At 41.4% G+C, this 27,590-nt stretch overlaps 2 protein-coding genes across 2 annotated transcripts in view; one reads left to right on the top strand and one right to left on the bottom strand.

Moving 5' to 3' along the window:
• Nucleotides 1-12,287, top strand: part of SPTBN5 (spectrin beta, non-erythrocytic 5) — a 92,269-nt gene extending 79,982 nt beyond the window's left edge. The window contains 12 exon segments of the mRNA XM_066188091.1: nt 272-489; nt 2,079-2,268; nt 3,060-3,236; nt 4,173-4,277; nt 5,272-5,883; nt 6,872-6,943; nt 8,486-8,572; nt 8,969-9,060; nt 9,224-9,309; nt 9,811-9,946; nt 10,531-10,589; nt 10,592-12,287. Of these exon segments, the coding sequence (XP_066044188.1) occupies nt 272-489; nt 2,079-2,268; nt 3,060-3,236; nt 4,173-4,277; nt 5,272-5,883; nt 6,872-6,943; nt 8,486-8,572; nt 8,969-9,060; nt 9,224-9,309; nt 9,811-9,946; nt 10,531-10,589; nt 10,592-10,701 (1,944 nt within the window). The 3' untranslated portion in view covers nt 10,702-12,287.
• LOC136291884 (cytosolic phospholipase A2 beta-like) overlaps nt 12,245-27,590 on the bottom strand; it is a 68,559-nt gene continuing 53,213 nt past the window's right edge. Inside the window, exons 22-30 of the mRNA XM_066186976.1 lie at nt 26,704-26,840; nt 26,222-26,444; nt 25,488-25,605; nt 24,330-24,467; nt 23,035-23,139; nt 22,381-22,566; nt 19,358-19,524; nt 18,665-18,851; nt 12,245-16,273 (exon numbers count right to left, since the gene is read on the bottom strand). Of these exons, the coding sequence (XP_066043073.1) occupies nt 16,035-16,273; nt 18,665-18,851; nt 19,358-19,524; nt 22,381-22,566; nt 23,035-23,139; nt 24,330-24,467; nt 25,488-25,605; nt 26,222-26,444; nt 26,704-26,840 (1,500 nt within the window). The 3' untranslated portion in view covers nt 12,245-16,034. The remainder of the gene's footprint in view (nt 16,274-18,664; nt 18,852-19,357; nt 19,525-22,380; nt 22,567-23,034; nt 23,140-24,329; nt 24,468-25,487; nt 25,606-26,221; nt 26,445-26,703; nt 26,841-27,590) is intronic.

The following is a 27,590-nucleotide window of genomic DNA, read 5'->3' as shown; positions in this document are numbered from 1 at the left end:
GATCTATTCCAAGCTGTTGTTATAATTGCAAAGGTGTCAGCTGAACCATAGGAAACTTCAGCCCCACATTACCAAAATAATCTGTTGTATGTCTAGAGAAGTTTCTTTTATGTTTGATGATGAAGAAGACATTAAAGGAAAATTGAGAGGCATTCATAGTTCCAGTCTCTGTACAGCCCGAGGGTAGAAAAAATATTCATCATTGTTAAATCCTCCTTTGATGGAGCTAAGTAGTGACTTGGTCTTACAATCCACTCTGTCTCTGTTCCAGAGAGATCTAGGAGTAATCACGAAAGAGCTGGAACGGATTCGAGGAGATGCTTGGCACCTCAGCCGCACATACCCTGAAGTTAAGGAAAACATAATGGAGAGACTCACAGATGTGGATGAGTGCTGGGAAAACTTGGAAAAAAAGTTTGTCCAAAGGAAGGCAAGACTGAGCCAGGCAGAACAAGTCCAGCTCTACTTCAACGACTGCAGGGAACTGATGTATGTACAGGCTCCTGGAGTTTGGCAGTGGGCCTTATTTCTTGTCTTTCCTATACAGAATTTTCTAAATTATAGCTGTTAGTCATTTGATTCCTGCCCCAGGTGCTCTGTAGCTTCCTTTCAAATCTCTTTGAATAATAATCCATGGCATCTCCTCAACAGCATTTCACAGAATTTACCAGGTATCAGATGTGACCATGACGCCTCAGCACAGTGTGCATGACAAAGACACTTTTTATAAACTAATTCCTAAACAGTGTTGGAGAATTCCATCCCTGTGGATAAACTTGGTAGTTTCACAATTCCAGTCGAAAATACTGTTGATTCCATAGGAAGATAGGGTTAGATAGTGAAGTAATTTGCACACCTACGTAGACACCAGTCCTCATTTTTCTGAAAGTCAAAGCAGCTGCATTAATCTCCTAGAATAAGTAATGAAAAAGTTCACCTATGACAGGAGTAGAAATACAAAGACAGTGAAATGGTTACTATTGACTATCGGGATGCTAAGGGATAGATCCTGAGCTCAGGTAATCATGCATTAACTTGTGCCAATTGAGAGTTATGGAGTAGAAAATGTTTCTTTTAAAGTATCTATCAATATTCTTCTTTCCATGAGTGCTCTTTGTGCATATGAAATGCTTTCATATGCGGTGGTAAGGTATTGATGGGCATCTGAAAGTCTCTGTGTCGTGTAGCCTAGGCAATTGCAGTTAGTTCTTTCTGAGAATTTCAACGCACTATGCTTTGGTACATGCAGATCTACATCTGTATTTTTAATAGGCTATGTATGGAAACAGTACTGGGAATGTTATAAATCCCTCAGATGTTTGAGTAAACCTTCATCAATGTATTTGTATATTGCTATGGTTTAACCCCCCAGTCAGCAGCTAAGTACTTCCACAGCCAAGCCACTCAGTCCCCCAGGTTCCCAATAGGATGGAGAGGAGAATCGGAAATCAAAAACAAACAAAAAAATCCACTCATTTGTTGAGATAAGAACACTCTAGTAATTGAAAAAAAAGTGAAATATAATAATACTAATGATGAAAAATAATATTTAAAAAAAAGGAAAATAACCCTCCCAAAAACTATTGAGGCACAATTCAATTGCTCATCACCCACTCACTGGTGCCCAGACTGTCCCTAAGCAACCATCGCTCCCTTCTGACCAACTTCCCCCAGTTTTCATCCTGGGTATGATGTTCTATGGTATGGAATATCCCTTTGGCCAGTTCAGGTCAGCTGTTCTGGCTGCATTTCCCCTCTGCCCGGCTGTTTGTGCACCTCCTCACTGGGAGAGCCTCGGAGACTGAGAATTCCTTGGTTTAGGGTTAGCACTACTCAGCAACAGCCAAAACAACAGTGTGTTGTCAACATTATTCTCATACTAAATCCAAAACTCAGCATTGTACCATTTACTAAGAACAGAATTAACTCTATCCCAGGAAAATCAGGACAATATTAGTATCTTTTGTGAGCAAATAAAAGTCTGTATACATGTATCCACAGCCATGGGATGTGTGCATTCCCAAATGTCCAACAGACTCAGATTCATTTCCTTTTTACCCTTTGTCTCTGTTCTGTAGGGCCTGGGCCAACGAGATGCATGCTCTGGTGATTTCTGAGGAGCTGGCAAATGATGTCCTGGGAGCAGAGCTGCTCATCAAGCGCCATGAGGAATACAAGCGTGAGATAGAGAAGCAGTGGCTGAAATATGAAGAAATGCAGCGGGCAGGAGGTGACCTGATGAAGAATGGACATTTCATGTCTGTAGAGGTGTGTTGAGAGAAAAATTTTACAAACAAGAGTGAACAAAGACATGAAACAGACAGGAGGTGTAGCTTTGTCTCTCAGAACAGAAGAACTGAATGGGACAATCAGATTCTTTACTATTAAAAGCTACGTATTTCATGTGACACACAGAAAAGAAAACACGTTTTCAAGTTCTTACGCTACATCACAGTGCAATTGCCTTGCATTGCTGATGTCCCTGAGTTCACCAGAAGAGATCTAATTCTTCAGAAATGTCCAAAGGGGCAAGAATGTTGAAATTTCTGTGATTCTGTTTTCTGTGTATCTTTAGACTTTGTCCAAGACATTGTCTGCAGATCTAGAGATCACACCATCAAAATCATCTTCAGAATTTATGTAAGATTACATAACTTCTGTTGTAGAAAGAACAAGAAAACTTTCCACAGTTTAAGTCTCTCCACTGTTGCCTTGCCATATGTGCATGCATTTGTTGAATCTTCTGGATCTCACTAGTTTTGTAGTACAAGTTGCCTGGGTATAAAGTTTCATCTTGGGAAATCACACAGCAGAATATTTTTCATACAGTATGTGGAGTGTGCCTAAAATTGTATTATCTAGTTACACAACTTGTGTGCTAAATTAATTCTAGTAGGAAAAAAGAGGACTCAGACATCTTTTCTAAATTATGCTAACACCACAAAATTATGTAGAGGTCGTCTTCTAAATCATGAAGGCAGATTACAGGATGGTTGACTGCCATGTGAAAGTCTGACTGGATTTTTCAACTCTTGGCATTACAAATATTCTTTTTCTAGATCGAAGAAAAACTGTTAGAGCTGTCAGAGCTGATGAAGAAGGTAAAGGAGAGCTGGGACATGAGGAAAGTGTTGTATGAAGAAAACTGGGAGATCCAATTGCTCCGCAGAGAGCTCGAACAAGCAGAAGCATGGCTGGCTGCCAAGGAGAGCTTTCTTTCAGATCCCTCCTACGGGGTGAGTAACAACCATGCAGCACTACTGAGCACTGTGTGCCTCTTAGCATATGCAGAGGGCCCGGCTCATGCATCAAATCAGGCCTGAAATTAATCACAGTCTCAACAGCTATGAGCCCTTGAGATTAGAAAGGGCAGGAGCTCTGTCCTCCATTCAGAAGTGAGCCCAGGGCTGTTGCTGAATCTGACAGGGTGATGGGCTCCTGGAAGTGGTGGCTTCCAGAGGGTGGTAGAAGTCTTGGAAGAATTCCAGATCATTTTTTTCACATAACTTGCAGAAGGTTCAACCTTCCCTGTCTTGCTGAGAGCCTGTTTCAAAAGGGGTTTTCCCCACCTTGTAGGAGAAAAAAATGGGCTTTTCCCACCTTGTTCTTCCCATTAACCAGTAAAATGTTTTACACAGACAACTTGATAGCTAGCTTGTAAATTCCTTTTTAAACACAAGTATCCATACTTTTGTTTGTTTGGTTGGGTTTTTTTCTCATTGTTGACTGTCTTCTGATAATTTATAAGATTGGAAAACAAAGTCATGAACTTGGGTATCAGAAACTAAGCCGAGGACATGAAAGAAATCTCAGATGCATTTGTTGTAGGGCAGAAACAAACTCTGTGTCTAGCACAAGCTAGAATCCAAGTACTCAATCTCCACATAAACAGTTAGAGCTGGAAGCCTTGGTACTACATGGCCTTGCAGAAAAGGGAAGGTTGGTAATTGAGCTCTCCTTCTCCTACACAGCAGACAGACTGCAAGATACAGACTTTTTTAAAAATGTAAATTCAGATTTTTTTCATACACTAACGGGTTTAGACATCCAATTACGAAACTTTCAGAATCCTCACTTGGCTAAATAGAATGGATCAATCTGAAAATCTTGGGCATAATCTTTTCTGATGGACTTGATTTTGGGTTTCCAAACGTTGTAATTTTTCCATTTAGGATTCAGTGTCTGAAGTAGAGGAACTACTGAAGAAACACCATGATTTTGAAAAGATGCTTGCAGCACAGGAGGACAAATTTGCTCAGCTCAGCAGGAAAACTAAGGTGAGTAATAGGAGACTGATAAGCTGTGCATGAAACAGGATGATGTGGCTCATTGATTGTTTGAACATCACTCCATGTAAGAGATGGGGTAAATGAGTAACCAAAGCAGAAATATTTCAGACCGAGCAAGAGCTATATGTGGATCCAAAGAGATCAACTAGCTTGAAAAAACTGTAGGGGAGATGTGGAAATTTTCTTCTGTCAGGACCAGCAAAAAGGGTGTGAGAAACAGGGTTGATCACTTGCTACACAGATGGAGAGATTTTGCTTCATTCAGGATTTCAGTAGGGGGCTGGAGCCCCTGAAAGAGGATAACAAAGGGCTGAAAATAAATGGAGAACAAGGCACAGACAGGCCTTTTTCCTTCTGGCTTAAGATTTTTACAGTGGGTTGTGTAAAATACCAAAGATATTCAGTGAGCCTCTCAGATTCTCTTTCGTTGTGGGGGAGGTTTTTTAAATTATTTTCCTGAAATAACCAGGAAAACATAATAGTTGTGTTTGACTTTAGGCTGAAAATTAATCCATCTTTTTTTCAGTGATTTGCAAATTGGCTAAGTGAAAGGACGAATGGCCTTCCCTCCAAAATTTTCCATGAGAACAACCCTGGATACTCAATATTCTTACAGAAAACTTAAAGAAGTGCCACAAGAAAAGGAGCACAGTTTGTCCTTAGCTTATAAAAAACCCCCAGCCTCCAGAGAACTTAGTTAGGGCAGAATTCACCATATTTGAGGTTAACTGCCATTAGTATTCGTGATTTGGGGAACAAAATAATGCTTCGCAGATAGCAATTAGATTCAGATCTAACTCTAAGAATGCCAGTGAAAGTATAGGCCTTAAGATTCAGTGCCAGGAGAGAGTTTATTTGAAAAGCTGTTCCTGCTTAAAATAAAAAATAAAAATTTAAAAAAAAAATAAAAAAAACAAACTTAGGTAAGTATTCATGAATGTATGAAGGTGATTTTAAAAAATTTAATACTGCTGTCCTACAGAGAGAGATGAATCTTCTGAAACAAGTGGACACAGAAGAAAGTGAGCAGAAGGATAAAGGCAAAATCGTACGGGTTCCATCTCTGAGAAGAAAACCATCTGACAAAAGGAATCCACCACCAAAAGTGACAGAGATAAAGAGCACAACACCACTGCCACCCGCACACAGCGTGTCCTGGAGGGTCCCACTGGAAACTATTTTCTCCCCTGTTGAAAAATCTCCAAGGTTCCAAGAATTCTCTTCCTCAGAAGTCCCTGAAGTGCTGAGCAGCAACAAAACAGAAAAGAAAGCTGAGACAACGCTCAGTAAGATTATGACTCCAGCTACACCAAAGACAGTGGGCCCACAAGCTGCATCTTTGGAAAGTCACAGTTCTTTAGGCTCTCCTTTATCTCCTACTCCTATAAGCCAGCAACACAGCAGCAATTTGTCAGAATCACAAGCCACAGACCACATATCTCCTCAGGAAAAAGACGCTATAGGCTCCTCTTTCTCCAGCCTGCAGACCAAACTAACAGCAACACCACCCGAGCCTGGACAAAGGTCACTAGATAACTCACCAAACTTACTGCTGTCTAGCTACTCTTGGGAGAGATTAAAGAATACATCTTCGGTAAGTCCCAGGAATTTCTGGTTCTCCCCTCGCAAAACCACTAGCCTGTGCTAGTTAAAGTAAGGCAGTAACAGGAAGTTCTGTGTGAAGTTCTGTGTGAAAGTCACAAAGAGCACCATACAGTTGGCATTCTGGTGGGTACACTCCTGGATTCAAACAAAAAACATTTTATATGCCTTTGCAATTCAAACGCTTTCCACAAAGACAGTTGACTTAAGCAGATATGTACAGCCTAAAACTACTTTTAATTTGCTGAGCTTTATAGCCTAGGTCTTAACAACTATATTGGTTTCTGTTTTTCTTTTTCTGAACTAGAAGCTATTCCTGCTGCTGAATACTCAGCAGAGCACCTAAAAAGAGATGGTGTTTCATAAAGAGGATGATTTACCTACACCCTCTGCGTGAGGTGGTAGTGCTTAGTGTCCACTCTGTTTAGAAGTCAGAGAGAGGCAGGACTTCATGGCACACTTGCAAAAGAGCTGACCAGGTACAAGACTAGAACCAACAACTCCTGTTTGCTCACCCTGGCAGGAAATTCACTGTTAACTTATTAGCAGATAAAATTGTTTCCTTTTGCTCCTCTGCTCTTGAGAGGAGCACGTTTATCACATACCCAAGTGTACCAGTACAACACTATACATTGGTGTAACTCAATAATTGTGAAGGTGGTATGAATAACTTGAACAATTTAAGTTGTAAAATGTATGTAATATTATAAAAATAATATTAGTTAATTAAGACACTATGATAGAACATATTCCATAAGTAAATTGTTTGAGAAGGATTTGAATTACCTTTGTTTAAGTGGTCTATCAAAGATATGATTGCAACTTAGTGAGGATTTCCAGCTGTGCCACCCAATGTAAAGGCTAGAGGAGCCAGAGATCAGTTTTTTTACTTGGAGTTTATCTTAAAAAGACATTCAAAAATTTAGCATAGGCCTAAGGGTCATTTTTAAGTTAAGTAGCAATGTTCTCGTATGTCTCAGGTTTCTGCAAGTCTCCAGAACATGGAAGGTTTCCTAGAGAAGCGAGACCAGCTCCTTCCACGAAGACAACAGGTAGAAATAAATGCCATCACTCTGGGTTATTTCATTTTTCCTTGAGTTACAGTCCAGATCTGGTCTGACTTCTGCAGGAAAAGCTGTTGCTGAAGAGGGGTTCAGTAGTGTGGGTTTGCTTCAGCTATCCGTAAAATGCATGAGGAAGTGTCCACTGGCTTTGGCAGTACCTGATCTCTCAGAGGAAGAGACAATGGAATGTTTACCTTTCACGGGAATCACACAGAACAGGATCTGTCCACAGTTAATGGATTTATAAACCAGAGTCTAGGCTGTATGAACATGCTAATTACAGTTTCCTAACTATAAACAATTTATCAACTGGTTTCAATATATCAGCTGAATTGGGGAGAAAAAAACCAAATAAATCAACCTAAAAACCCCCCACAACAACCAAAAAAACCCACACCACAAAAAAGCCCTAAAGCTTTGTGATCCTGTAACAACTTGTGATAGTTTGTCAGCAGTGGAAGCCCTCAGTCTCATGGTCCCAATATTTGTAATTTCTAACTGTGCTAGAACAGAATTCAGATTCTGTTTATCTTTGAAGAATTGGTTCGCTAAATACAGGTTTGAATGAAACTGAAATCTAAATTCTTATCCTGGGAAATAATAACACTTCAAGTCAGTAGCCTAATGATCACGACAGGCCAGGAAACTTTCTAATATTCACCACCAATCTGCAGATATCAATGTTTACTGAGTGTTTGCACATAAATAAGTCATCTCGGATTATTTGTCCCATAGGAATATTTCCTCTGAAATTTTTAACTTGAAAGATCTCTTTTAAAAAGTGAATCTGGTATGGACTCCATCTTCTGGAAGAGAAACTCAGTTTTTCTTCACTTCTGGGGCACATAGAATTTAGGGTTCACTGAACTTCCATATTACCCAACAAGAAAAGTTATGACTTGCCTTCCTCAGAACGTTTTCCTTCCTTTTCTCTGAATGACCAAATTGTCAACTTTATTCACTGACATAATAAAATATGAAGTTAAGGAACCTTCGTCAAAAAGAGTCTCATGGCACTAGGCTAAGTTTCAGTGGTACATAGTTGGGGTTGGAAGTAGGTGCTGCTTTTGCACATTGTTCAGTAGCATTCCACTGGGGTTAGTTGAGTAAATGAAGAAGAATTCAGCAGCCACCTTGGATAGCAATAACACACTTGATAGAAGTAGCCTGTGCCCAGCAGGCAGGGGCCGGTGTTCCAGCTAGGGGAAAATGTGGAGTTTTAGTGGCCAAAAATTAGACAGAACTTTGATAATCCACCTTCAGTGATGTTGCTGACCACATGGTATAGAGCTTGCTTGAACCAGGTTATGTCATTTGTTCAGTTCTGACTCATAGAGACCCCTTCTTGAAGCACTCACACAGAAACTATAGCAGGTTCTGTTTTTCTAAGAGATAACAATGACTGTGAGAACTGTGATCATACTATCAACAGATCCTGGCTTCCTGTGGAAGTTGCATGTGAAAGATTTCACAACTTCTATAAAATATAAACTTCACAACTGAATTTTATTACCATTTCTATTCATGTAGCCACACTCAAGATCTTGGAAATCCTTCTATGTAAAACTTGATGGATTAAAGCTTGATTTCTATAATGATGACAAAGAAGTAACTAAGGTAATTTGTTTTTTTAATCTTTTTAGCAAACTTTGTATCTACATATGTAAAAATTAATTTTAAAATGTCACCTTTGGTTTGGGGCTGGGGTGATTTTCAAATGTCAGCTGAATGAAAATTCAGCAATTATTCAACTGATACAACTAAAAACAGACTGATAAGCTTCCAGAAATTTTCAAAGATACTTCTTCTAAGGTTTATCTTATTCAAGGATTGCCTTCAAAATATAATGCAATCATCCATGGTTCCTCTGTGGGTTGTCCAATTCAGTGATCTTTGAATTAAATTTAGAAACATAAACAGATGGGTGTGTAGTCTGCCTTCAGGTTGGTATGGAATTGAATCCTAGCAGAAAGGACAGAGAAGACATTTTGCTTTAATTTTATCCCCCTTCAGAACGTATCCACAGTCCTGTCCCTCGGCATTTCTGGTGCCAAATGTGAGAGGCTGATGAATTACACCAGGAAAGAGAATGCCTTCATGCTGCGGTGAGTCTTACAGAGAAGGTCACAAATAAAAGCCTGTGCAGCTCCCTGCCCACAGTCACCTAAGGCTGTATGTTGTTAGGAGGCATAACTGAAGTGTCTCAAAGGCACAGAAGGTGTAAGGCAAAACTGACTAGAGTTCACCTTTTCGTATCCTTATTTACAGCCTGAGAGATGGGGCGGAGTATTTCTTTGCAGCACCTTCTCAGGCACTGATGGAGGACTGGCTGCAATCACTACAGAATAATATAGGTATGTTCTCACTTCCTTCAAGAATGAGCTGTGCTTTTAGCAAGTGATGGAAAGAGAAAGAGAAGAGAATGACAAGATGTCCTTAGTTTGGGGCATTTTGAGCCATCCTTTTTCACCTCTGTAAGAAAGCAATACACAAGTCACCTGCACCTTGTGATGTAGGGACCTGGTAGAGAAATGCAGTCCAGGATGACTTGCAAAGCTGTCTATCAGTTGTTCTATGGCCAGCGTTGGGTTATTCTCTGGTAGGGGTGTGGGGCTGCATTCATTCTTTTATTAAGGACCTGCTTTGGATTTGATCAACAGCTTTTCTTCTCAATCTAGATCTCTTCTGGGCACCTCTCTCTGTAGTGGCTTACTGGGAAGGAAGCCATAGGATAATTATAACTATGATGACTAGAGAAAATTATTATGGACCCAGAAGTGGCAAACTCTACCTCTAATGTTACTTTTGTTTTTTGGTGGTTTTTTTTGGTTTTTTTTTTTTTTTTTTCTCTGTAGGACACGGTAACAGATCCCATTCTACAGTGATGACACAAAGTTTCATTTCAAACACAGAGATCTCCCAGAAAAGACTGTGGGATTTTCCAGACAGGGTCTCTACTGAAAGACTAACCAGCAAAAGCTCCCTTGTGAGGTATGGGCTCTATGCTGCAAAGCTGAACAGATGTCAGTGCTGTTTGTGTTCAGGTTGCAGTCACCTACCAAGAGACTGCCCTGAGGTCGAAAAGTCCTGCTCCTCTGTTACTAATGTCACAAAAATAATGTGGCCAGCAGGAGCAAGGCAGTGATTGTCCCTCTGTACTTGGCACTGGTGAGGTAACAGCTCTAGTGCTGTGTTCAGTTGTGAACCACTCACTTCAAGAAAACTGGAGTGTATCAAGAGAAGAGCAATGAAACTGGAGAAGGGTCTGGAGAACAAGTCCTACCAGGAGAGGCTGAGGGTGCTAGGGTTGTTGAGACTAGGGAAAGGAGGCTCAGGGGAGACACAGGTGAGGAAAACGCAGCCACAGCCAAATTCAGAAACCTGGTTTGTTTGAATCAATTTTTCTTGCATTTGGAGTCTGTACAAATCTTACAGGCTATGATGTGAAATCCCAGTCCCACAGCTGGGCAGACTTTTGCTGCTGAGCTAGACACTTAATGAGTCCTTACATATAGAGAGAGACTTCAGCTCCTCTAGATTATACCTGATTTTCTGATCTTGCATTTTGTTGGTAGGAGAACACCTTCTTTCAAAATCAAACCAGAGAGAGAGTCTGCAGAATCTTCCAGAGATTTTAAGATGGACCTACAGTGACACGAGCCTCAATCACCACCCTAAGCCTAGAACAAAGTGGAAATAAAACAAAACTGCCTCCATCTCTACTAAAAGCAGGAAGAGAAAAATGACATTTGCTTCAATGAATTCCAGACAATTATAACTTCCAGACTTAACTCAGCCCTCTGGAAATGTATTAATATGTTTTAAGTTTTAATCACTTCCCTCTGAACTTTAAAAATCATGTATTTAATCTCATAAAATCGTTAAATATAATTAAACAGGATGGCATCTGGTAGACTTTTGTGTGTACAACAACTTAGTTATTTGCCATTATCACCCAAGTGTTATCTACTCCAAGGTACTAAACCAAAGGGCAGGGGGACCTTTAAGCCAGACTGCTCAACTGAAATGATTCTGTGAGACAGGAATGGGGAGCAGTGAGCAGAGCATGAGGTGCAAGTTGTGAGTTAACTACAACCATGTGCAGATACCAACAGAATAGATTCAAGAGGCCTGGGTGGTCTGTGCAGCCAAAGGTAATGTTATATACTTCCTACAGCGCTTTGTGGTCTCCACAATCTCTACTTTTTATAACACATGAACCAACAATTCTCTATTTGCCAATTCTTTCTGGATGAAGTTACCAGGAAAAACAAAAAGTCCTGCCATGTTACTCATTTTCAATGGAATCTGAAACTTAAATAAGGCATGAACAATCAGTGTTTCAGTGTAAAAGGAGAAGAAAAGTAAGATAGCAAGCAGGAGGTCTACTCCCCAGACAGCAAGCTTCACATGCAAAGATGTGGTGTAATCATGGGGAAGAATATATATTTTCCCCCTACTTATCTTTGTTTCTGAGCCAAAGAAAAGTTACCTAGCATGAAGCCAGAGAGAAATGGCTTTTTTCCCCCCAGGACAGTGTAGTGGCTGGCGGCTCTTCCCTGATAGGTGGAAGCTGAAACTTCAAATCCTTAACTCCTCTCAGAAGGACTTCAGCCTTCAGCCCTTTTTACGCAGTCTGAAGCATCACTCTTGCTCTCTGCTTGCCGCCCTCTCCTCTGCACTGACTACTTCTCCAGTGGTAGGGGAGAGCTTTACACTGAGTTTATGTAAATTGGCATGTGCAACATCTAGTTTAAATTTGTGTTCAGTCTGATTCAGATCGGTCACAGACATCAACAGGTGAGCTAATAATTTCATTTTTTTGGATAATCCATCTCTCTCCTCTGTCTACCCCAGATGGAGCTGCTGTCTGTCACAAAAAACCAAAAAACCCAGCACATCAAAGTAATGGGAAACTGATGCATTTCATTATTGTTGATCATTTTTAACTGATTTAAAACAAAACAAAAATAGCTTCAGTATTTTAAACTTACTGTTTAATTGAACAAAGATGTGCCTTGCCTGTGGCGCAGTACAGCTGCCTCTTCATCCCACCTTTTGCCATTCCACTGAAGACGGTTTTACCTCAGTAGGTAGATTTTGTTCCAGGCTCTCCATACTTTTGTAAACCAGAAGATCTTCTCCCAGATTCTTCCATTCAATCTTGAAACCAGTGAATGCCCTGTGAAGTTCTCAGCAGGCATTTAGCATAAGCAACGCTTATACACCGGGAAAAAACCTTGTCATGTTTTAAAGTGAATAAAGACTTCCATGGGTCTGGCGCTCTTTTGCAATATTTTATTTTTAATTAATATATTATTAAACAGGTAAAAGACACAAGCAAGCAATTTCTATGAAGAGGAGCTAATAGTTATAAGAATAGTCTCATTTCCTTTGTATTTGGCAGCAGATAGCAAGCTCTGTATTTGTGGGGGTTTTCCAGCAAAATGTTCATCAGAGAGCAGTGATCTGGGGTGCATTTTGGATGAAGTGTTTGGCAGGCATGCATTCACCTTCAGTGGTTAAGCAAACACAACACCAGACCAGCAAGGCCTGGTTTATAAGTATGGCACATGCCTTTTTTCAGTGAGATGCAGAGAGGCAGCTTTCTCCTGGAAGCGCCTGCTTTGGTTTGCATGCACTCTTTTCAGTCACAGCACAACTTCTGGTACTAGGCCAGGCAAGAATGGCGCCAAGGAAAAAAAAAAAAATAACAAAAACAACACAGCCTCTGAAGAACAGCCACACAAAATTTCAGAGGCCCTTAGACTCCACGTTTACCCTAGAGGGAACAAGGACCAGTCCTGAGCACAGGTCACTGATCAGCCTTATGTCACTGAAACTACGCCTTATATTTCTGTGGGTTTGGGCAACTGCAAATCAGCAGACTCTGCACCAGAGCTCAGGAGTGCTTTGAAGGACAACCTGTGCCAGTCACCACCTCCCACAAGCTGCACAGACAAGACTGTGCAAGGTGTAGGTCCCTCCAACCTGCAGAGTTCTCCAGCAGCCCATGTCCTCACAAATGCCCTCCAGGTCCTCCTGCTACACCATCAAGCCACCAACTCACTCCTTCAATGCCAGAGAATCATAGAATCATTTTGATTGGAAAAGACCTCTACAACCATCCAGTCCAAACATTAACTCAGCACTGCCATGTCCACCACTAAACTGTGTTCCCATGTGCCACACCCACATCATGTTACAAAAAGAAAAAGGGAACCAAAATGAAGCAAAGAGGCACTCTGATGGGCAGTGGTACAGCCCTCACATAATTTCAGGTTCTGAAATGCAAAAATACATTTTAAAAAGCCATTATCATTTAAGGCTACAGAGGGACCACATGGGGCACCAAGGACATGAAGGGGCACAGGCCTGTCTGCCTCTGTCTGCAAGATTAGACAGCAGCTCCCAGCCTGACTTTAAGTGTTGGCAAAACTTCTGGTGACAGTTCTTCCAGCAAGTCACACCAGCTTCCGCACCCGCAGCTCCCTGCCACCCTCCTTCACGCCCTCTGTAACAGGATTTAACAGTCCCTCAGAACAGTAATTCCCCACCAGCTGTGGGTTACCTGAAAACCTTGTGGTTTTGTGGCTCCTTCACATTTTACTGGGCCTTTCTATTTGTATTAGCAGCACTATGACTGCACCAAACATGCCCCAATCATTAGTCCGTGGAGCATTCTGAGAGACCAAATTTTCTCAGTATGGCTGAGCTGCCTTGCTGCTGGGCATGTGCTGCCAAGGTTCACAAGGGCAGCAGATTGTTCTTTACAGCCCATGAACACAAGAGGGTTATCTTTTTGCAGCAGCAGAGCTTTCTAGGACCAGCCAGAGGAGTGTGGAAATGGTGCACACCTGTTGTGACAGATAGAAGAATTATAAAAGAAAGGCCTGATAAGATCAGGCCTGCTCCAATAAATTAATAGCTAGCCTGTCATCTCTTCTAAGTGTAGTTAAGCAATTTTCAAGTTCCCATGTGAAAACAATCTTGGTATGAAAGGTTTGTTAACACAACAACCTATTCTTGGGTTGAAAAATAAGTGCATCTGTGTAAACAATAAGATCTGTTCCATGAGAATCCATAAAGGAAAAATGTAAACAACCTGAATCTTAGCACATACACACAAATCACCCTCTGACCAAAAAATTAAAAGTAAGAAAACTACCAGCCAATAGGTGCTGCACACGAGGTGTGTGAAAACTGTATAAAATAAGTGATGTGAATAAAGGATTGGCTTTTCCCGCATGAAGAAAATGGAGTCTCAGCTAATTTATTACAATACACACCTTGTGCACAGAGCCGTGTGGGCTTGTATGTGCCACACAATACTGTGCCAGGACATGCCGCTCTCCTGTGCAAAGGGAACAGATCCAGCTGGATCAACTCTCAACTCAAAATGGCTCTTTATATTTTGTCTCGCAGCCAGCATCTGATTAGTTCTTAACTTCGCATGATCTGAATCCTGAAGTACAGTTGCATTCCAGCTGTTAAGACTCCTCAGTTCTGGACGGTATTCCTTAGCTCAGCAAGTACAAGAAGCATTGCTGAGGCTTAGCCACTGTCATTGCAGCAGAAGCAGCATTTAGCAAACACAGGCTTCAGGCAATCAAGTCTTTTGTAAATGCTCTCCCTTTGAGCTTCAATATTGTCTGTGTATACCAAAAAGACAAATCCTTCTTTCTTCTTCTTTGTCTGATTTTGGATTTGAAGTACAGCTAATTCTAGATCTCAAGTAACTTTACAACACAGAAGAAATATGTAAGATTTTCCTTTGAAATCCTGATGAATATGCTGCATTTGGAATAAATAATCCAGAAGCAGATCCAAATCCTTCAGTGAGAGGAAGTCTGCAAACTTCTCTGACTTCTGTGGAGCTCTGTTTTTTATTGCTCAGCATCCTTCTCTATCATCTTGTTAATGTAGTGGAGGGCTATAAAGATGTTCCAAGCTTCCAGCTCAAGGCAAAGTCTCTCACTGAATTCCAAAGCAAATGAAAAACAGGTGTTATTTTCCAAGTATTGTCCACCAGCAAGGAAGAAAATGAGTGTCCTATTTTTTAAAATTTGTGCTTTATTTTATGTAGCACCTATTAAAAATACTTTGCCTGTGATGCTAGGGATAGAAGATTATAAAGGGAAAAATCTCCTGTGTGCGAAAATACAATGGCTTTGCACTCAGTAAGTTATGTTGTCCTCCATTCAGTTTATATCTGTAAGGAGAACCAGCTTATGTCTTAGTGATGATCACTAAATTAAATGTACTTGAGTCTATGGTAATTATTCCTCTCAAGCCTCTGCTATGAAAAACTTGTTTCAGGCTTTTGACATATTAATCCATAAAGGCACTGCTGATATAAATCAATACGATCACTTGTGCTTTATGCAGAACTTTTCCTCCAGCCAAAGCTCAAAAAAACTGTGCTCACTCACTGCTGCTACCGCCCTTTCTCTTGAAATGTAACTGCCCCCTTCGTGGCAGTCTGGAGCAGTGTTTCTGTGCCAAACTCTTGCAGGGAAATGGAAAAAAGGAGTAACTTCTAAATCAGCAAGGGGAGTTGGCCAGACAGAGTGCAATTGTCCACACTGCAGTTTGGCTGCTGTTCACATATATATGCCTGACTTCAAAGCTGAGCCCACCAATTCAGTGCAAATTCTAATTGCTCAGCCTGTCTGAAAATCTGGACATCACTGAATGCAAATGGCCAGGACTTGATCTGTAAGGAAGTATTGAAAGGACAGCGGCAATGGGCTCAGGGTTGAAGGGACAGGCTCATACAAAGAACTATCACCACCACCATATACCGTAACATGAAGGAGTATCCTGGGAGGTCTCTGCTAACCAGGACCCTAATTTCTAAACAAGTAAGACCACATTTTGAGGCTCATGTGGGCTGAAAATGTGGGGGAAGGAGATAAACCCTTTTGAAAGCTAGGAGCTTGAACATGGCAAGATGAGAAATGTACAAGTTTCCTCAGTTTTCTGCAAATAATGAACACTGTGATATGTTGTAATGTGACTGTGATGTGTTGCAATGTGCTGCCATAGCCTTCAGTGGGGAACAGTGCAAAAACCCAGTCTAGGGATATCCAGAGTAGCTGGAGAAATTCCCAGTCCTTCTGCTTCTCCTTCGTTCTACAGCACTCCTGATTGCCTGGAGGAGCAGGTCTTTGTTATTGAGGATGTTGTATTTGCTCAGGTTCACAAGTTTATCAAAATTTTCAGAGGAGTAGATTAGCCTTATGAGGTAGTATGGTGAGCAGTTATTCTCCAGATTTACTTTGCCTTCTTCCATCTCCGAGTGATCACGCTTTACCCCTACAGAGAAAGACAGAAGCCACCACAGTGAGATGAATCTGGAGTACTATCACACAGTGTTGTAGGGAACTGATCTACTTGGCAGGACCCACTGTTAAAAACAGCCCCCAGGAAATACTGCAAACCCACTCCACAGCTTGAAAGAGCCATTCCTGGTCAGTTTTCTCAGCTACTCCTCATTCCCCTCCTGCTGAAGCTCAGACCTGGAAATCCCTCAGCAGAGCTGGCACAAGTTCTTACATTCCTCCTTGTCCTGCCCCTGCAGACATCATTCCTGGGCAGCATGCCCATGGGTCCACATCCATTCCCAAACCCTGTAAGTCTGACTCTCAGACAAAGACACACACCTGGAACACTTTTCAAAATCCATGATCTCCCCTGGATTAGTGGTGACAAGTGCACGCCAGCTAGAGTGAGTGGACAGCCTAGTACATACAAGGAGGCCTTGTGATGCTAACCACACAGCACTGCCTGTTGCAGAGTGCAAAGGGACCAGAGCATCCTACATCAGACTCCAGCCTGGCCTCAGGTTGTGCCTCTTGGAGTTGGAACATCCATACTCCCTGTTACGTCAATGCTTTTGATTGAAAGAACCCCCTAATTACCTGCACCAAGGCCCTTGGCTGGCTCACATTTATGTTTCTACAAAATTTTTAGCTACACTTCTTAGCTGGTTTTTTTTTGCCCATCTCCTTGCAGTCTGAACCAAATATGCCCAAAACACTCATGTAATGTGAGATGACTGTCAGCAGGGCTACAAACAGATGGCTGAGATATTCCTTATGATTTCAACCAGAACCTCATGAAAAAGACACAAGAATTGTGCTTGAGACACCGCAGGTGTAAGTCTAACCTAGTGGTTTCTGAACAGCGTGATCTCAGGGTGCTAGGCACAGGCTACCACTAGAAGTGGCTGAATTAAAAATATCCAATGTTGATTCACTGAGCCTCACAATGCTCAGAGAGATGTATTATCTATGCTGTTCACATCCAGATAAAGCTGCATTTGCCTCAAGCACACAAAAGCAGTCTGCAACTGCTGCACTGCAAAAGGGCATTTCACAAGCTGAGTCCTTTTAGAATTGAAATAGTTAAAAACAAGAAAAATAAGTACACACATTCCACAAGATGTCTCTCATCCCCCTAGAAACAAAAAATCCACTGTTAATCTTGAAATCCATGAAAGCAGGTTGCCAAGGAGCCCCTCCTCCAACCACCCACATCAGTTGCTGGCTGTCAGCTTGATGGATGAATCACCAACTGCTCAGAGATATGCAGGTGAGTGTCAAAGCTCACCAGTTTGGGCCTGGAGCAGAAAGAACTGGAAACAGCTGCTCTGCTCTGCAGATCTCATCTATTTTTCATTCAGAGAGATTCCAAAATCTTCACCTGCTTTACCTGCCACCCACTGCTCAATGGCTGGATCACACCACACATTGCCATTTGGACCATTTCCAGCTTCCACTGAACAAGCCTAGCTCCTTCTACAGAGTATCTCCTCTTTTCATCCACAGAGCTTCTAAATGTGATTTTCTTGATTTAGCTCTTACTGTACATATTCACTGAGCATCACTGAACATCCTTTAATTTTTGTAAAGTACCTTTACTTTTTGCTGCCATTCCTACCCTTCCCAAATGCTCCCTCAGAGACTTCCATCTTGCTCTGGTCCCACTCAGGGCCCCAACAGAATTTTGGGTAAAGCTGGAAGGAGCTCGGCCCAGGCACTTGAGCTGAGATAGCTGCACATCCCAGGCTGGCCTCACAGCTCTCTGCTCTGTTCCAGCTCTCACCAAGCACTAGATGGAGCCTTTCCCACCACAGACACACATGCTTGCTCACCCTGCCCAGGTCCCTGTGCCCAAGCCTGCTGTCCCTCAAGGCCTGGGAAGGAGGTTCCCTCTGGACCTGTACTGCCCTCTCCACCGCAGGCAGCCTGCCTGGGGAAGGCAGAGGTGCAGGGCCAACCCTGGGGCTGGATGGCCCAAGGGCCAGATCCTGCTGCAGCTTCTGCTTTCCAGCCCACCAGCAGGTCCTTCAGGAGGCCCTTATCTCCCTGTTCCCACAGCTCTCTGTGCCTTTCTTTACTCTCCCTCTTCCCAGTGCCAGAAAAACTCCAGCGCCTGCACATCTCTCTTGGCAGGACGTGGGAGCAGGCACAAGTGAGGAAGACCTGCAGCTCTGTTGCAAAGGACAGGGACAGGAGCCATCTAGCGCAGGCAGGGTTAGAGGAGGCAATGTGGCACTGAGTTGCCCAGGACTGTGTCCTCCATGCTTTTCAAGTGGAGAACAACCAGCAGGAGTATGGAGGCGGCTCTTCTGCCTGCCATCAGTGGACACATAACACATACCAGGGGTAGAGCACAGCGCACAGCTCTGTTGATTGCATTTACCTGGCTCCTTGAATTCCTTAAAAGTGTCATTCACCAAGGGAAAATGGATTACTATAGGTGCTCTGGGGTCCTCTGCATCCGCAAATATATAACATTCCTTTGGGTTCTTCTCTTCTTCTGGACTTAGCTCCACTTTGGGGAATGGGATATTTTGTATCTTGCAGTATTTGTATGTCATCTCTAGTTGCTGTGGGCACAGAATGTAATGGAGTTAAAGTTCTAAGAAAAGAATCAGGTTTATTCAGGTATCCTGGAAATACTATGGCATCTTAACTCATTCCCTAGAAACACTATTAATTGAATGTGTAGTCAAGAGTAGCTACAGCCTTACTTTTGACCACCACTCAACATAAGTCAGACAATGCGACTTCTCACCCTATAATGCTTTTTACAAGCCCAAGTGAGTGACCCAAAGTCACACTCAGAATTCATCATGACAGACCAGGAGAGGTCATGGGCATGTCTCCAGCAAACAGTTGTTACCGCAATTCCCTGAGGATTCTAGGTAGTATATCCTGTAATTCCCTACAGAAAAAAGAGCCTAAAAGTTTCTGTAGTTCCATTCTTGAAGGAAGTTTCTTTCCTCCTTTAAGGTATGGTGATATATGATTAAGATTTAGACAGCCACTTACTTAAAAGTTTTAATACGACGAGTTTTACTCCACAAGGAGCAGAGTAAGTTAATCTTCTCACCTTGAACACATGCCCCAAACCATAATCAAGGGATATAATGACATCTACATTCCTCTCTGGCTTGAAAAGTGCTGCACCACTGGTGTTGATGAAATAGCCAACATCTATCAGACAAAGATATTTCTGCAGCGGTGTCAGATTGTTAGGGAAACCGTCCAGCACAGTGTCTGAAAAACATTTTAATATAGTTAGTGGTGCATTTTTAGGAAAGGAGGAGTGAGCAAGCCTGTATGTGCTACATGCTAAGAGGAGCTCCTTGGTAACCCTCGAGACCAGGGTCACCTCCCTCCATAACATGAGCCCACCAACACAGCCTCGGAAGCATGCCCTTCAAACTGCACATCTGGACACACCTGGCCTGTTTCCACACTCTCCCAGGCACACTCACAAAGGCAGGCTGTGGGGCAGCCAGACAGAGGACAGGTGAGACACAGACTCCACTGACCTCACAGCTGCTCTGGGGAGTCATTTTTTCACAGAATACAGACTTCAACAGATATTTTTCCCTCTAAGAACTGGGAAAAAATGCAAACGACAAAAACAATTTCACAGTGAAGCAAGACAACTAACAAATGCAATACATCATTGCACTTTTGCATTGCTCTTCTTTTGCTTTTACCTTCTCAGGATTAGACTCCTCTCTTAGTCTAAAATCTGACTTCAACTCACTTTCAGTGATCTCATATAAACTATCTTAGCCATGCTGTAAAAAAATACCACATCACACACACATCACCTACCAACAGCTTAAAATACTACTTGAATTAATTAAACCTCACATTAGTGCCAAAAGGGGATTACACAAACAAGTAAGTTGAAATCTAAAGCCAGCTTCTGATAGCTAGACTCTTCTCTGCTAGCAACCTCACCAGTTTGCCCTGTAGACAGCAAGTCCTCTACTGTTCCTCTAGTACAGTTTCAGTCCCAGGGAACAGAGAATGTTTTGCCGTAATTTTAAATATCAAAACGGTGGTTTAAGAGTGTTCCTCAAGTTCACAAAATGAGATAGCAAAGCCCAGAGCAGAATACTTGAGCTTTAAATCATTGTGTTTAGGCATTTAAAGAAACCGTTGAACACAGAAATACTATTGGTAAGTTTCAGCATTTCAATTCATTCAATCACTCTGCTTCATTCTGTAGTGTTGATTTAAACCATGCAAAGTAAATCTAGCTTGTTCCATAGCCTGGAATGTTTCACACCAGCTTGAAGTAATAATTTATAATTTTTCCATTCCCTCACTGTCAAGTTTTACTAAAAGTGCTTATTTTAGCATTCAAGGTTGCTGAGAATTCACAGATTCAACTGTAATAAGAGACATTTGCTTGCAGTCCCTCATAGAAAAAACAGAGCATGCTTTTTAGTTTTATTTGGCCCAGTGAACACATTTTTAGATGAAATTCCATTACCCCTGTTTTCTTAGCACAGAGATGGAATTTTGCAGCATTTATTCACAGCTGCATATGTGAACTAGAAGTAGACATTTTTCTTGTAAGAATCCCTTCTTCCATCCTACATCCAAATAGATATTTTAAAGAAATCTTGTCTCAGAAATAAATGCATTACGCTAATTCCAGACAAGTAGTTCAATTTCTCATCAGGAAAATTAGGCACTGAAAGTCTTGTTTTAATATGTCGGATAACCTGAACTGCAAGGAAGCCTTTAAAACAAAGCTCTATTCTCAAGACTTCTTTTACCACAAGACTGTCATTTCTGCTCACAGACCTGGAGTGTCCTCTTACTCCTAGAGGTGGATCCATACCTGGGTTAGCTTGAGCTTATGCAGGCAACAAAAAATAAGATGAAAAACCTGCTAATTTTTCCCACTCCAGACTTTTAGTTTCCCTTTTCCCACTCTGGATTTCATGCTTTCCACATATTTTACTTTATTTGTAGAATATCTACCCTGACATAGTCATTAGTGTTCTTATGCACATTTACTCAAAATCCTCCTTGAAATCTGCTTCTACCCATTTGTCTTTCCAAAACTGTCAGCAAATAAAAGGACAGTTATGTTTTTTAACATTTACTGACTGACAGTTTCATCCTTCTGAAGCTACTCACTTGCTCCTTCTCTCACCCATCCTTCCTATGCTACTTGCTTTTTTTCCTTCTTTCATTTGTTTTCTTAGAGCAGACCCTTTTAGGACACAGACTGTTTGCTTACTGAACATTTTAACAGCAGATAGAACAGAGTGGGCTTTCCCTTAACCCACAGAAAAGCCCCACCATCTCTCACCGTTGTCAGCAAACTGTGTAGCAAGGGCAGAGAGGGACTACCTCAGTAATGTGGGGTCCTCCCACATTGCTATCTGTTCATGGAATAAATGAAGATGCTGGGATTACAGGAAGGTTTCTGATGCAGAAAACCTCAGCTCCATCACCCAGCCATCATTTCACAGATTGTTTCATGCAGTTTGAGATAAAACTATTGGTGTTTACTCTGCCTGCCTACAAAACAAAGGCCATAGAAAATTGCTCTTCAATTTATACATCAAGTCTGTGTATCTGTCTGTTTAATATTTACAGTCTAAACCCTTGTGATTTTAATTTCCTGTAGTTGGATTTTGGTATTTCTGTTCAGAGGGGTTAAAGAGAGGTCCCTGGATGTATAATTCATCAGGCAGAAACACCAGACATATGGGAAACCACATCCTTGCCACTAGTCCTTTCCTTCATCTGATCCTGCTATTTTTTTCTTCCGCTGTTACCTTTGTTTCTTGACCTCAAAAGATGCTACCCTTCCTAAATCTTTTGACTACTGTACCTATTCAGAGTGACAAACTTCCTGTAGAAAAGCATTTCTTTTTTTTTCCACACAAATTACAGGTATCTTCTGGAACTGAAAGAGCAGTCCATGGACTAATTCATTTTGACCTGTTACCCTAAAGAAACAGACACCATGAACATAGGTCCAACTCAGCAGATTTCCAAACCCTGAAACAAATACGAGTTTTCCAAAGTCTTAAAAACAAAATCTGAGATGTTACCTGCACAGTGCAGCTAACTCTTTGTTGCAGTTACCTTTCCATTCAATAAATTTTTTCTGATGGATATAATCCTTATGAAACTCTAAGCCTCTCAGGAAGTTATGTGACTTTCCCAGTAGTGGACGCTTGGTCATAATGTCCTGAAACATTTCATACAACTTTCCTGACAAACAAGATGGAGGCTCGATAACAGTAATGTCTTCCTCAGGAGAATGTTTTTCTGAAATAGAGAAGAAACCATGAAATAGAGAATAAAACAACAGCAATCTACCCTGCCAGACACCTCTGCTGGCTAGCTGCCCTCGTCTTCCTGTGGGTCCCTCTAATCCCTGTTTCTTGCAGGCTGCTAGAAAACATGCGCACATGACCCATGTCATTTATCAAAGAGAGATTAAGTTTTCTTTAAAGCAGGCACAGCTTCTGTGTTTTACTCTTTCAAATTACATACTGGCTTTGTACTTTTGCCCACAAGTAAAAGCCAACCTTCTCATCTGCAGTTATAGGCAGAGTCATTCAACAGACCATGAGGAAACTTCAAATGAAAAACATTTGTAGTAACATGAAGCATGCCTCTGAGGAAAAGAGAGAGGAGAGAAGAGAGAAGAGAAATGGATATAGCAATCATTCTGATACAGATTAAAGTCATGCTGGAAGATCCACAGTGAGGCAACACTTTAGAAACTCTTACCTATGTCTACCATATCTTGGGACCATCGTTCCCAGAATTCATTTGAATTTGAGGACCAGTACAAGCCATCCAGCAAATTCCTAGTAAAGATGTTTGTCCAAAGACCTGCAAGTCAAACCGCATGGGAAAAGTACTGCACTACCACATGTTGACCACTGACTATTGCAAATATCCATGCTACACATTATTAGCCCACCCAACCTGGCCCCATCATGACACAACTTAAGCAGCAGGTCTCAGAGAGTTCAAACACAGTGGTGTAAGCACTTCAGTGCTCTTTCTCAGGAGGTAAATACACACAGAACATTCACTGCATAGTACAGAGTAACAAAGTAAGAGGTATCAGTCACCCAAATGATGTTTGGTTTCCTGTGTACCTGTGAGAGAAAGTAGGCTTTGAAAGCATGGTGAAGCAATGTAAGCATAAAGGCATTCTTTAAACTGATTTATTATTTAAATTGATCTAAGACTAGTTTTTTTTTTCCTTCCAGGCATGTTTTGTTTCTCTGGAGTGCAGCTGGTCCAGTTCAAAATAAAATTGGCTCCATATATGAGTCTGCTTTTGAAAAAGTAAGAACTATCTTTCCTCATTAAGCTCTATGCCAGGTACTTACATGAGGAACAAATTGAATCTCTAGCAGACTCCACAGTGAGAGAAATATGGGCTTTTTTATCCTCTACCCTTGCTTTTGGTATCAAAACTAAAACACTTAACGGGTTTAAAATCTGCCTGGGACAGATGGGTTCCTCTGACTGGCTGTTTTTTCCCTTTCTTCACCTTTGGTGGCAAAATGGTCAGTCAAAGTAGTTGTTGGAGGTCAAAAGGCTTTCCTTCAACCTTATGAGCAGAGAAGATTAGTGACACCATCCTCAAGCCACAAAGCTCAGGTAGCTCCTGCCTTCATGGCTTGTTCTAGATGACATATTTTATTCTCAGCTCCTTCCAATTCTACTCCAGTAATGCTTTGTCTAGAAGTATAGTTTTTGAAGTTGAAGAGTTGGAGATTGATCAGGGAAGGAATGCCTATTATTTCCTCAACTTGCCTCTTCCACCATCTTGTTTGGTTTAGACAATAGAACAGGAAGCATGCTGCAACTTTCCCAAATCTACCCAGGTGAACAGGGGGGACAGGGGGAAAGAAGATACACAAAGAGCAAAAGTGTAGGAAAGGGGTAAAAAGCCCATTGATTTAAGACCTAAAGCAGGCGTGCTGGCAAGGAGTGTTGCGCCTGTGGCTAGCAAATATCATGCTTTCTATGATGCTGTGATTAACTCTATAGCACTGCTATGTCACCTTCCAGATAGCAGATCCGAGATTCTGGCAGCTTCTTCACTCGCCTTCCCATGAAGAACTCGCTGTCAAAATATTCTGAAGGAATGGAGACTCCATATTTTGGTATGGCCACTTCGTAAGGAGAGAAATCTGTCCACTCTATAAAGAATTTACATGAGGCATGTTTGCTGCGACAAAAATAAAACACCAAAACCTTCCCAAGGATCTTGTTTGTCTCAGCAGCTCTGTACTATCCGCACATTTGTACTGCAAGCTGCACCATCTACTTCCATACAAACTGAGAGATTATTTGCAACCAAAAGGAACCAGCTTTTTCTACTCAGAAAAGCTCTAACATCAGGTTCAAATGCTTAGATAGCTATTTCTGTATAAAGATTCTGAGATCGCAGTTGCCTCTCTAAACGAAGAGCATCAGCTGTACTTCATGCAAGAGTGGTTGGTGTGAATTGCAAGGAGTGACTGGCATGAAAGCTCTATTAACCCAAAACTGCCAGTCTACAAGATATAACAAAACAGCCTGAAGACATACTAGAAATTATCACAGTGTGGCATGGATGTGCAGTTTCCTGGCTCAAGCTGTCTGCACAGGCATTACAGTAGGACAGTAGCTATCAACATAAATAAGCATAAGGACTAATTGCTTTTCTTTCCAGTATCTACTGCATTTAACACCTTTTGATGAACGTGATCTGTGTCCATTCAAAGGATGTCATATCACACCCATCACAGGAGTTATACTCCACTCCGTTTTCATACCCTCATCTGTGTCATATTTAGGAAGTGACAATTACATTTCACAGGACCCCTAGAAACTAAGCATCAAAGCCATTTTATAGGTGTGGCAGGACACGATCAGATGATTTGCCAACACTCACTCAAAATGTCTATTGCAAAACTAAAACTTCACCACAGATTTTTAATTAATGTCCTGTTTGTGGCTGAGGATGTTATCCAGCAGATGTGCTCTTTTTAACCAACACCCAGCAGTTTGCAAAAAAGACAAGCCTTTTATTAAAAGATGAACACTGAGTCAGGGCAAGCAACTGAGTCAGGGCAAGCAACAGATGTATTCCCCATTTTTTCTCCACACATACACACCTCCCTCCAAATCCTCTTTAATCCATACTGCGAATCAGAAGAAACTCCAGGAACACTTACCTCTAAATTTGAAAGTACCAAACTTCTCCTCCTTCACATTGAGGACTGCATAGAAAGGCAGTGGGTTTTGTCCATGCTCCAATGCCTTGCGCTGGTCTGTGAGTTTGTACTTTCTTGGCTAATCAGTGAGATTAAAAAAATCACAGTAAACCTCTGTAAGCGCATAACACTGGCACAATCTACCCAAGTAAAGATTTAAAGATTGACAACAGATATTTTACAACACAGAGGAATCTGTAAGTCACACTTTTGTAAGAGACCTTTTCCTTCACATTCCTGCACTTTCCTTCCTGGTTGCCTTTAGGATACCTAGTAACTTCTTCATTAGAATATCTATGTGCCTTGACTGCCTGCATCCCACAGATCTTTACTAAAGCTGAGATAAATATTCACATGAGGACAGATTACTCTAACTTTTAAATGACAAACTAGAAACAGACTTTAAAAATCTGACTTTTCAGGGAGGGTGGGGAGTGAGAATCCCTCAGTTCTTTCTAGAAGTTTGCCTACTGAAGGTGCTAGCTGTGGCGAACCCTAGGACAGAGGCACCTTCAAATGATTATGCATGCTGGAAAATCCTGGCTGGGGGATCCTATGTCATAGTTTACAAACCACATTGGGATGGCTCAGTCTCTTTGGATTTGTTACACACAATACATCATGCCCTCAAAGAGTAAAGCTCTAAAGAAAGTAAGTGGCTGCTTCCCAGATGTGTGGCAGGACTGTGTACCTACCTGTCCATGTAAGAACATCTCCTGAACAAGTGACCACAGAGTTGTAAAAGATGGCACATGTCCTGCTTTTGCCCTTTCAGCAAGTTCCTTGTGGTAATACTTCAGATGGTCTATAGACATAAGGTTGAGTTTGCATTTTGTAACTTGCTCTTTTACGGCTTTAAGTGGCCCCTCCAGAGACTTCTGTGACCAGTCAGCATGCTCATACAGGTCTGCTAGGGTCCTAAGGAGCAGAAATGTTAGAAGATCACCCATTTATTTAGATGATTTTGGAAAATTGATACATTTATACAACCACTTTAATCAATGAGAGAGAATCAGTGAGCCTAAACTGAAGTTATAATTGAGAGCCAACATTAAGAGCTTCACGAGGGAACGAAGTTCACTTGTTAACAATGTAAGACTTTGAAAGAGATGCATCTCTCACTGTGTGGAAAAGGAGTCACAGTCATTCCAAAGCCAATCTCATTTTCTATACGCACCATGTTGAGCCAGAAGCCCCAGTGAGATAGGTGACACAGTCCAACAGATTTAGCTTCTGAAGAGCTAAGAGGTGGCCAAACATAGCTGACATTGCTCTGAGACCTCCGCCTGTTGCCATAACTGCTATTACTGGGACCTGTCCAAAACACAAGTATTATCCTCAGGAAGTTACTCCCTTGCTACTTGGAAAAGTCTAATTACAGCTCTCAGAATTTCTTCAGCAGATTCATTGGAGGACAATGAATTATATCACCACTTAGCCAATCTGTACCAGTACCTTATTGAAATTAACCTCCAGAGACTCTTAACCCCAATGCTTGAATGAGTTTGAATATGTAGCAATTTAAACCTTCCTTCCTACCTTTGCTCTCTATAATTGGAATTGCAATGATTAAGAATAGATAATGATGTGATATTATTATAAACAACAAATTACAATAAATACAATTAAAATGGATTAAAGAAGTTTTTTGAACTCTGCTGATTCTTTGGACAGCATTCATCTAACAAACATAATTCCAGTAAGAAAGTAAGTTTTCCCTTAAAAAGTCCCCCTGGATCTTGGCAACAAAACATATAAAATGTTATAAAATGTTCTAGTGTTCTTTATTCACCAGAAAAGATTTTTACTTTTTGTAAGAGGTGTTCTGAGAATGAAGAAAGAAAAAAGTAACCCTGAAAAAGTGACATAACACTGATTTAATAAGTATTTATGTGAGGTTAATTTCCAATACTCCTGTTTTCCTATTGGTTTGGGTTGCCTGACTAGGCTGTATCTAACACAATGCCTCATATCTTGCTGACTTGCAGCACCATACTGTCGGAAACTTTGTCTGAAGAGTGATACTATTACATCCTTAGTAATGTGGCCCATTGAAAAAACTGG

This window comes from Chamaea fasciata, unplaced genomic scaffold, assembly GCF_029207755.1.
Source record: "Chamaea fasciata isolate MVZ Bird 193981 ecotype frontalis unplaced genomic scaffold, bChaFas1.0.hap1 SCAF_7, whole genome shotgun sequence".
In the NCBI taxonomy this organism is placed as follows: domain Eukaryota; kingdom Metazoa; phylum Chordata; class Aves; order Passeriformes; family Sylviidae; genus Chamaea; species Chamaea fasciata.
Note: the sequence above shows the minus strand (reverse complement) of the source record. Positions and strands in the feature narration are given on the sequence as shown.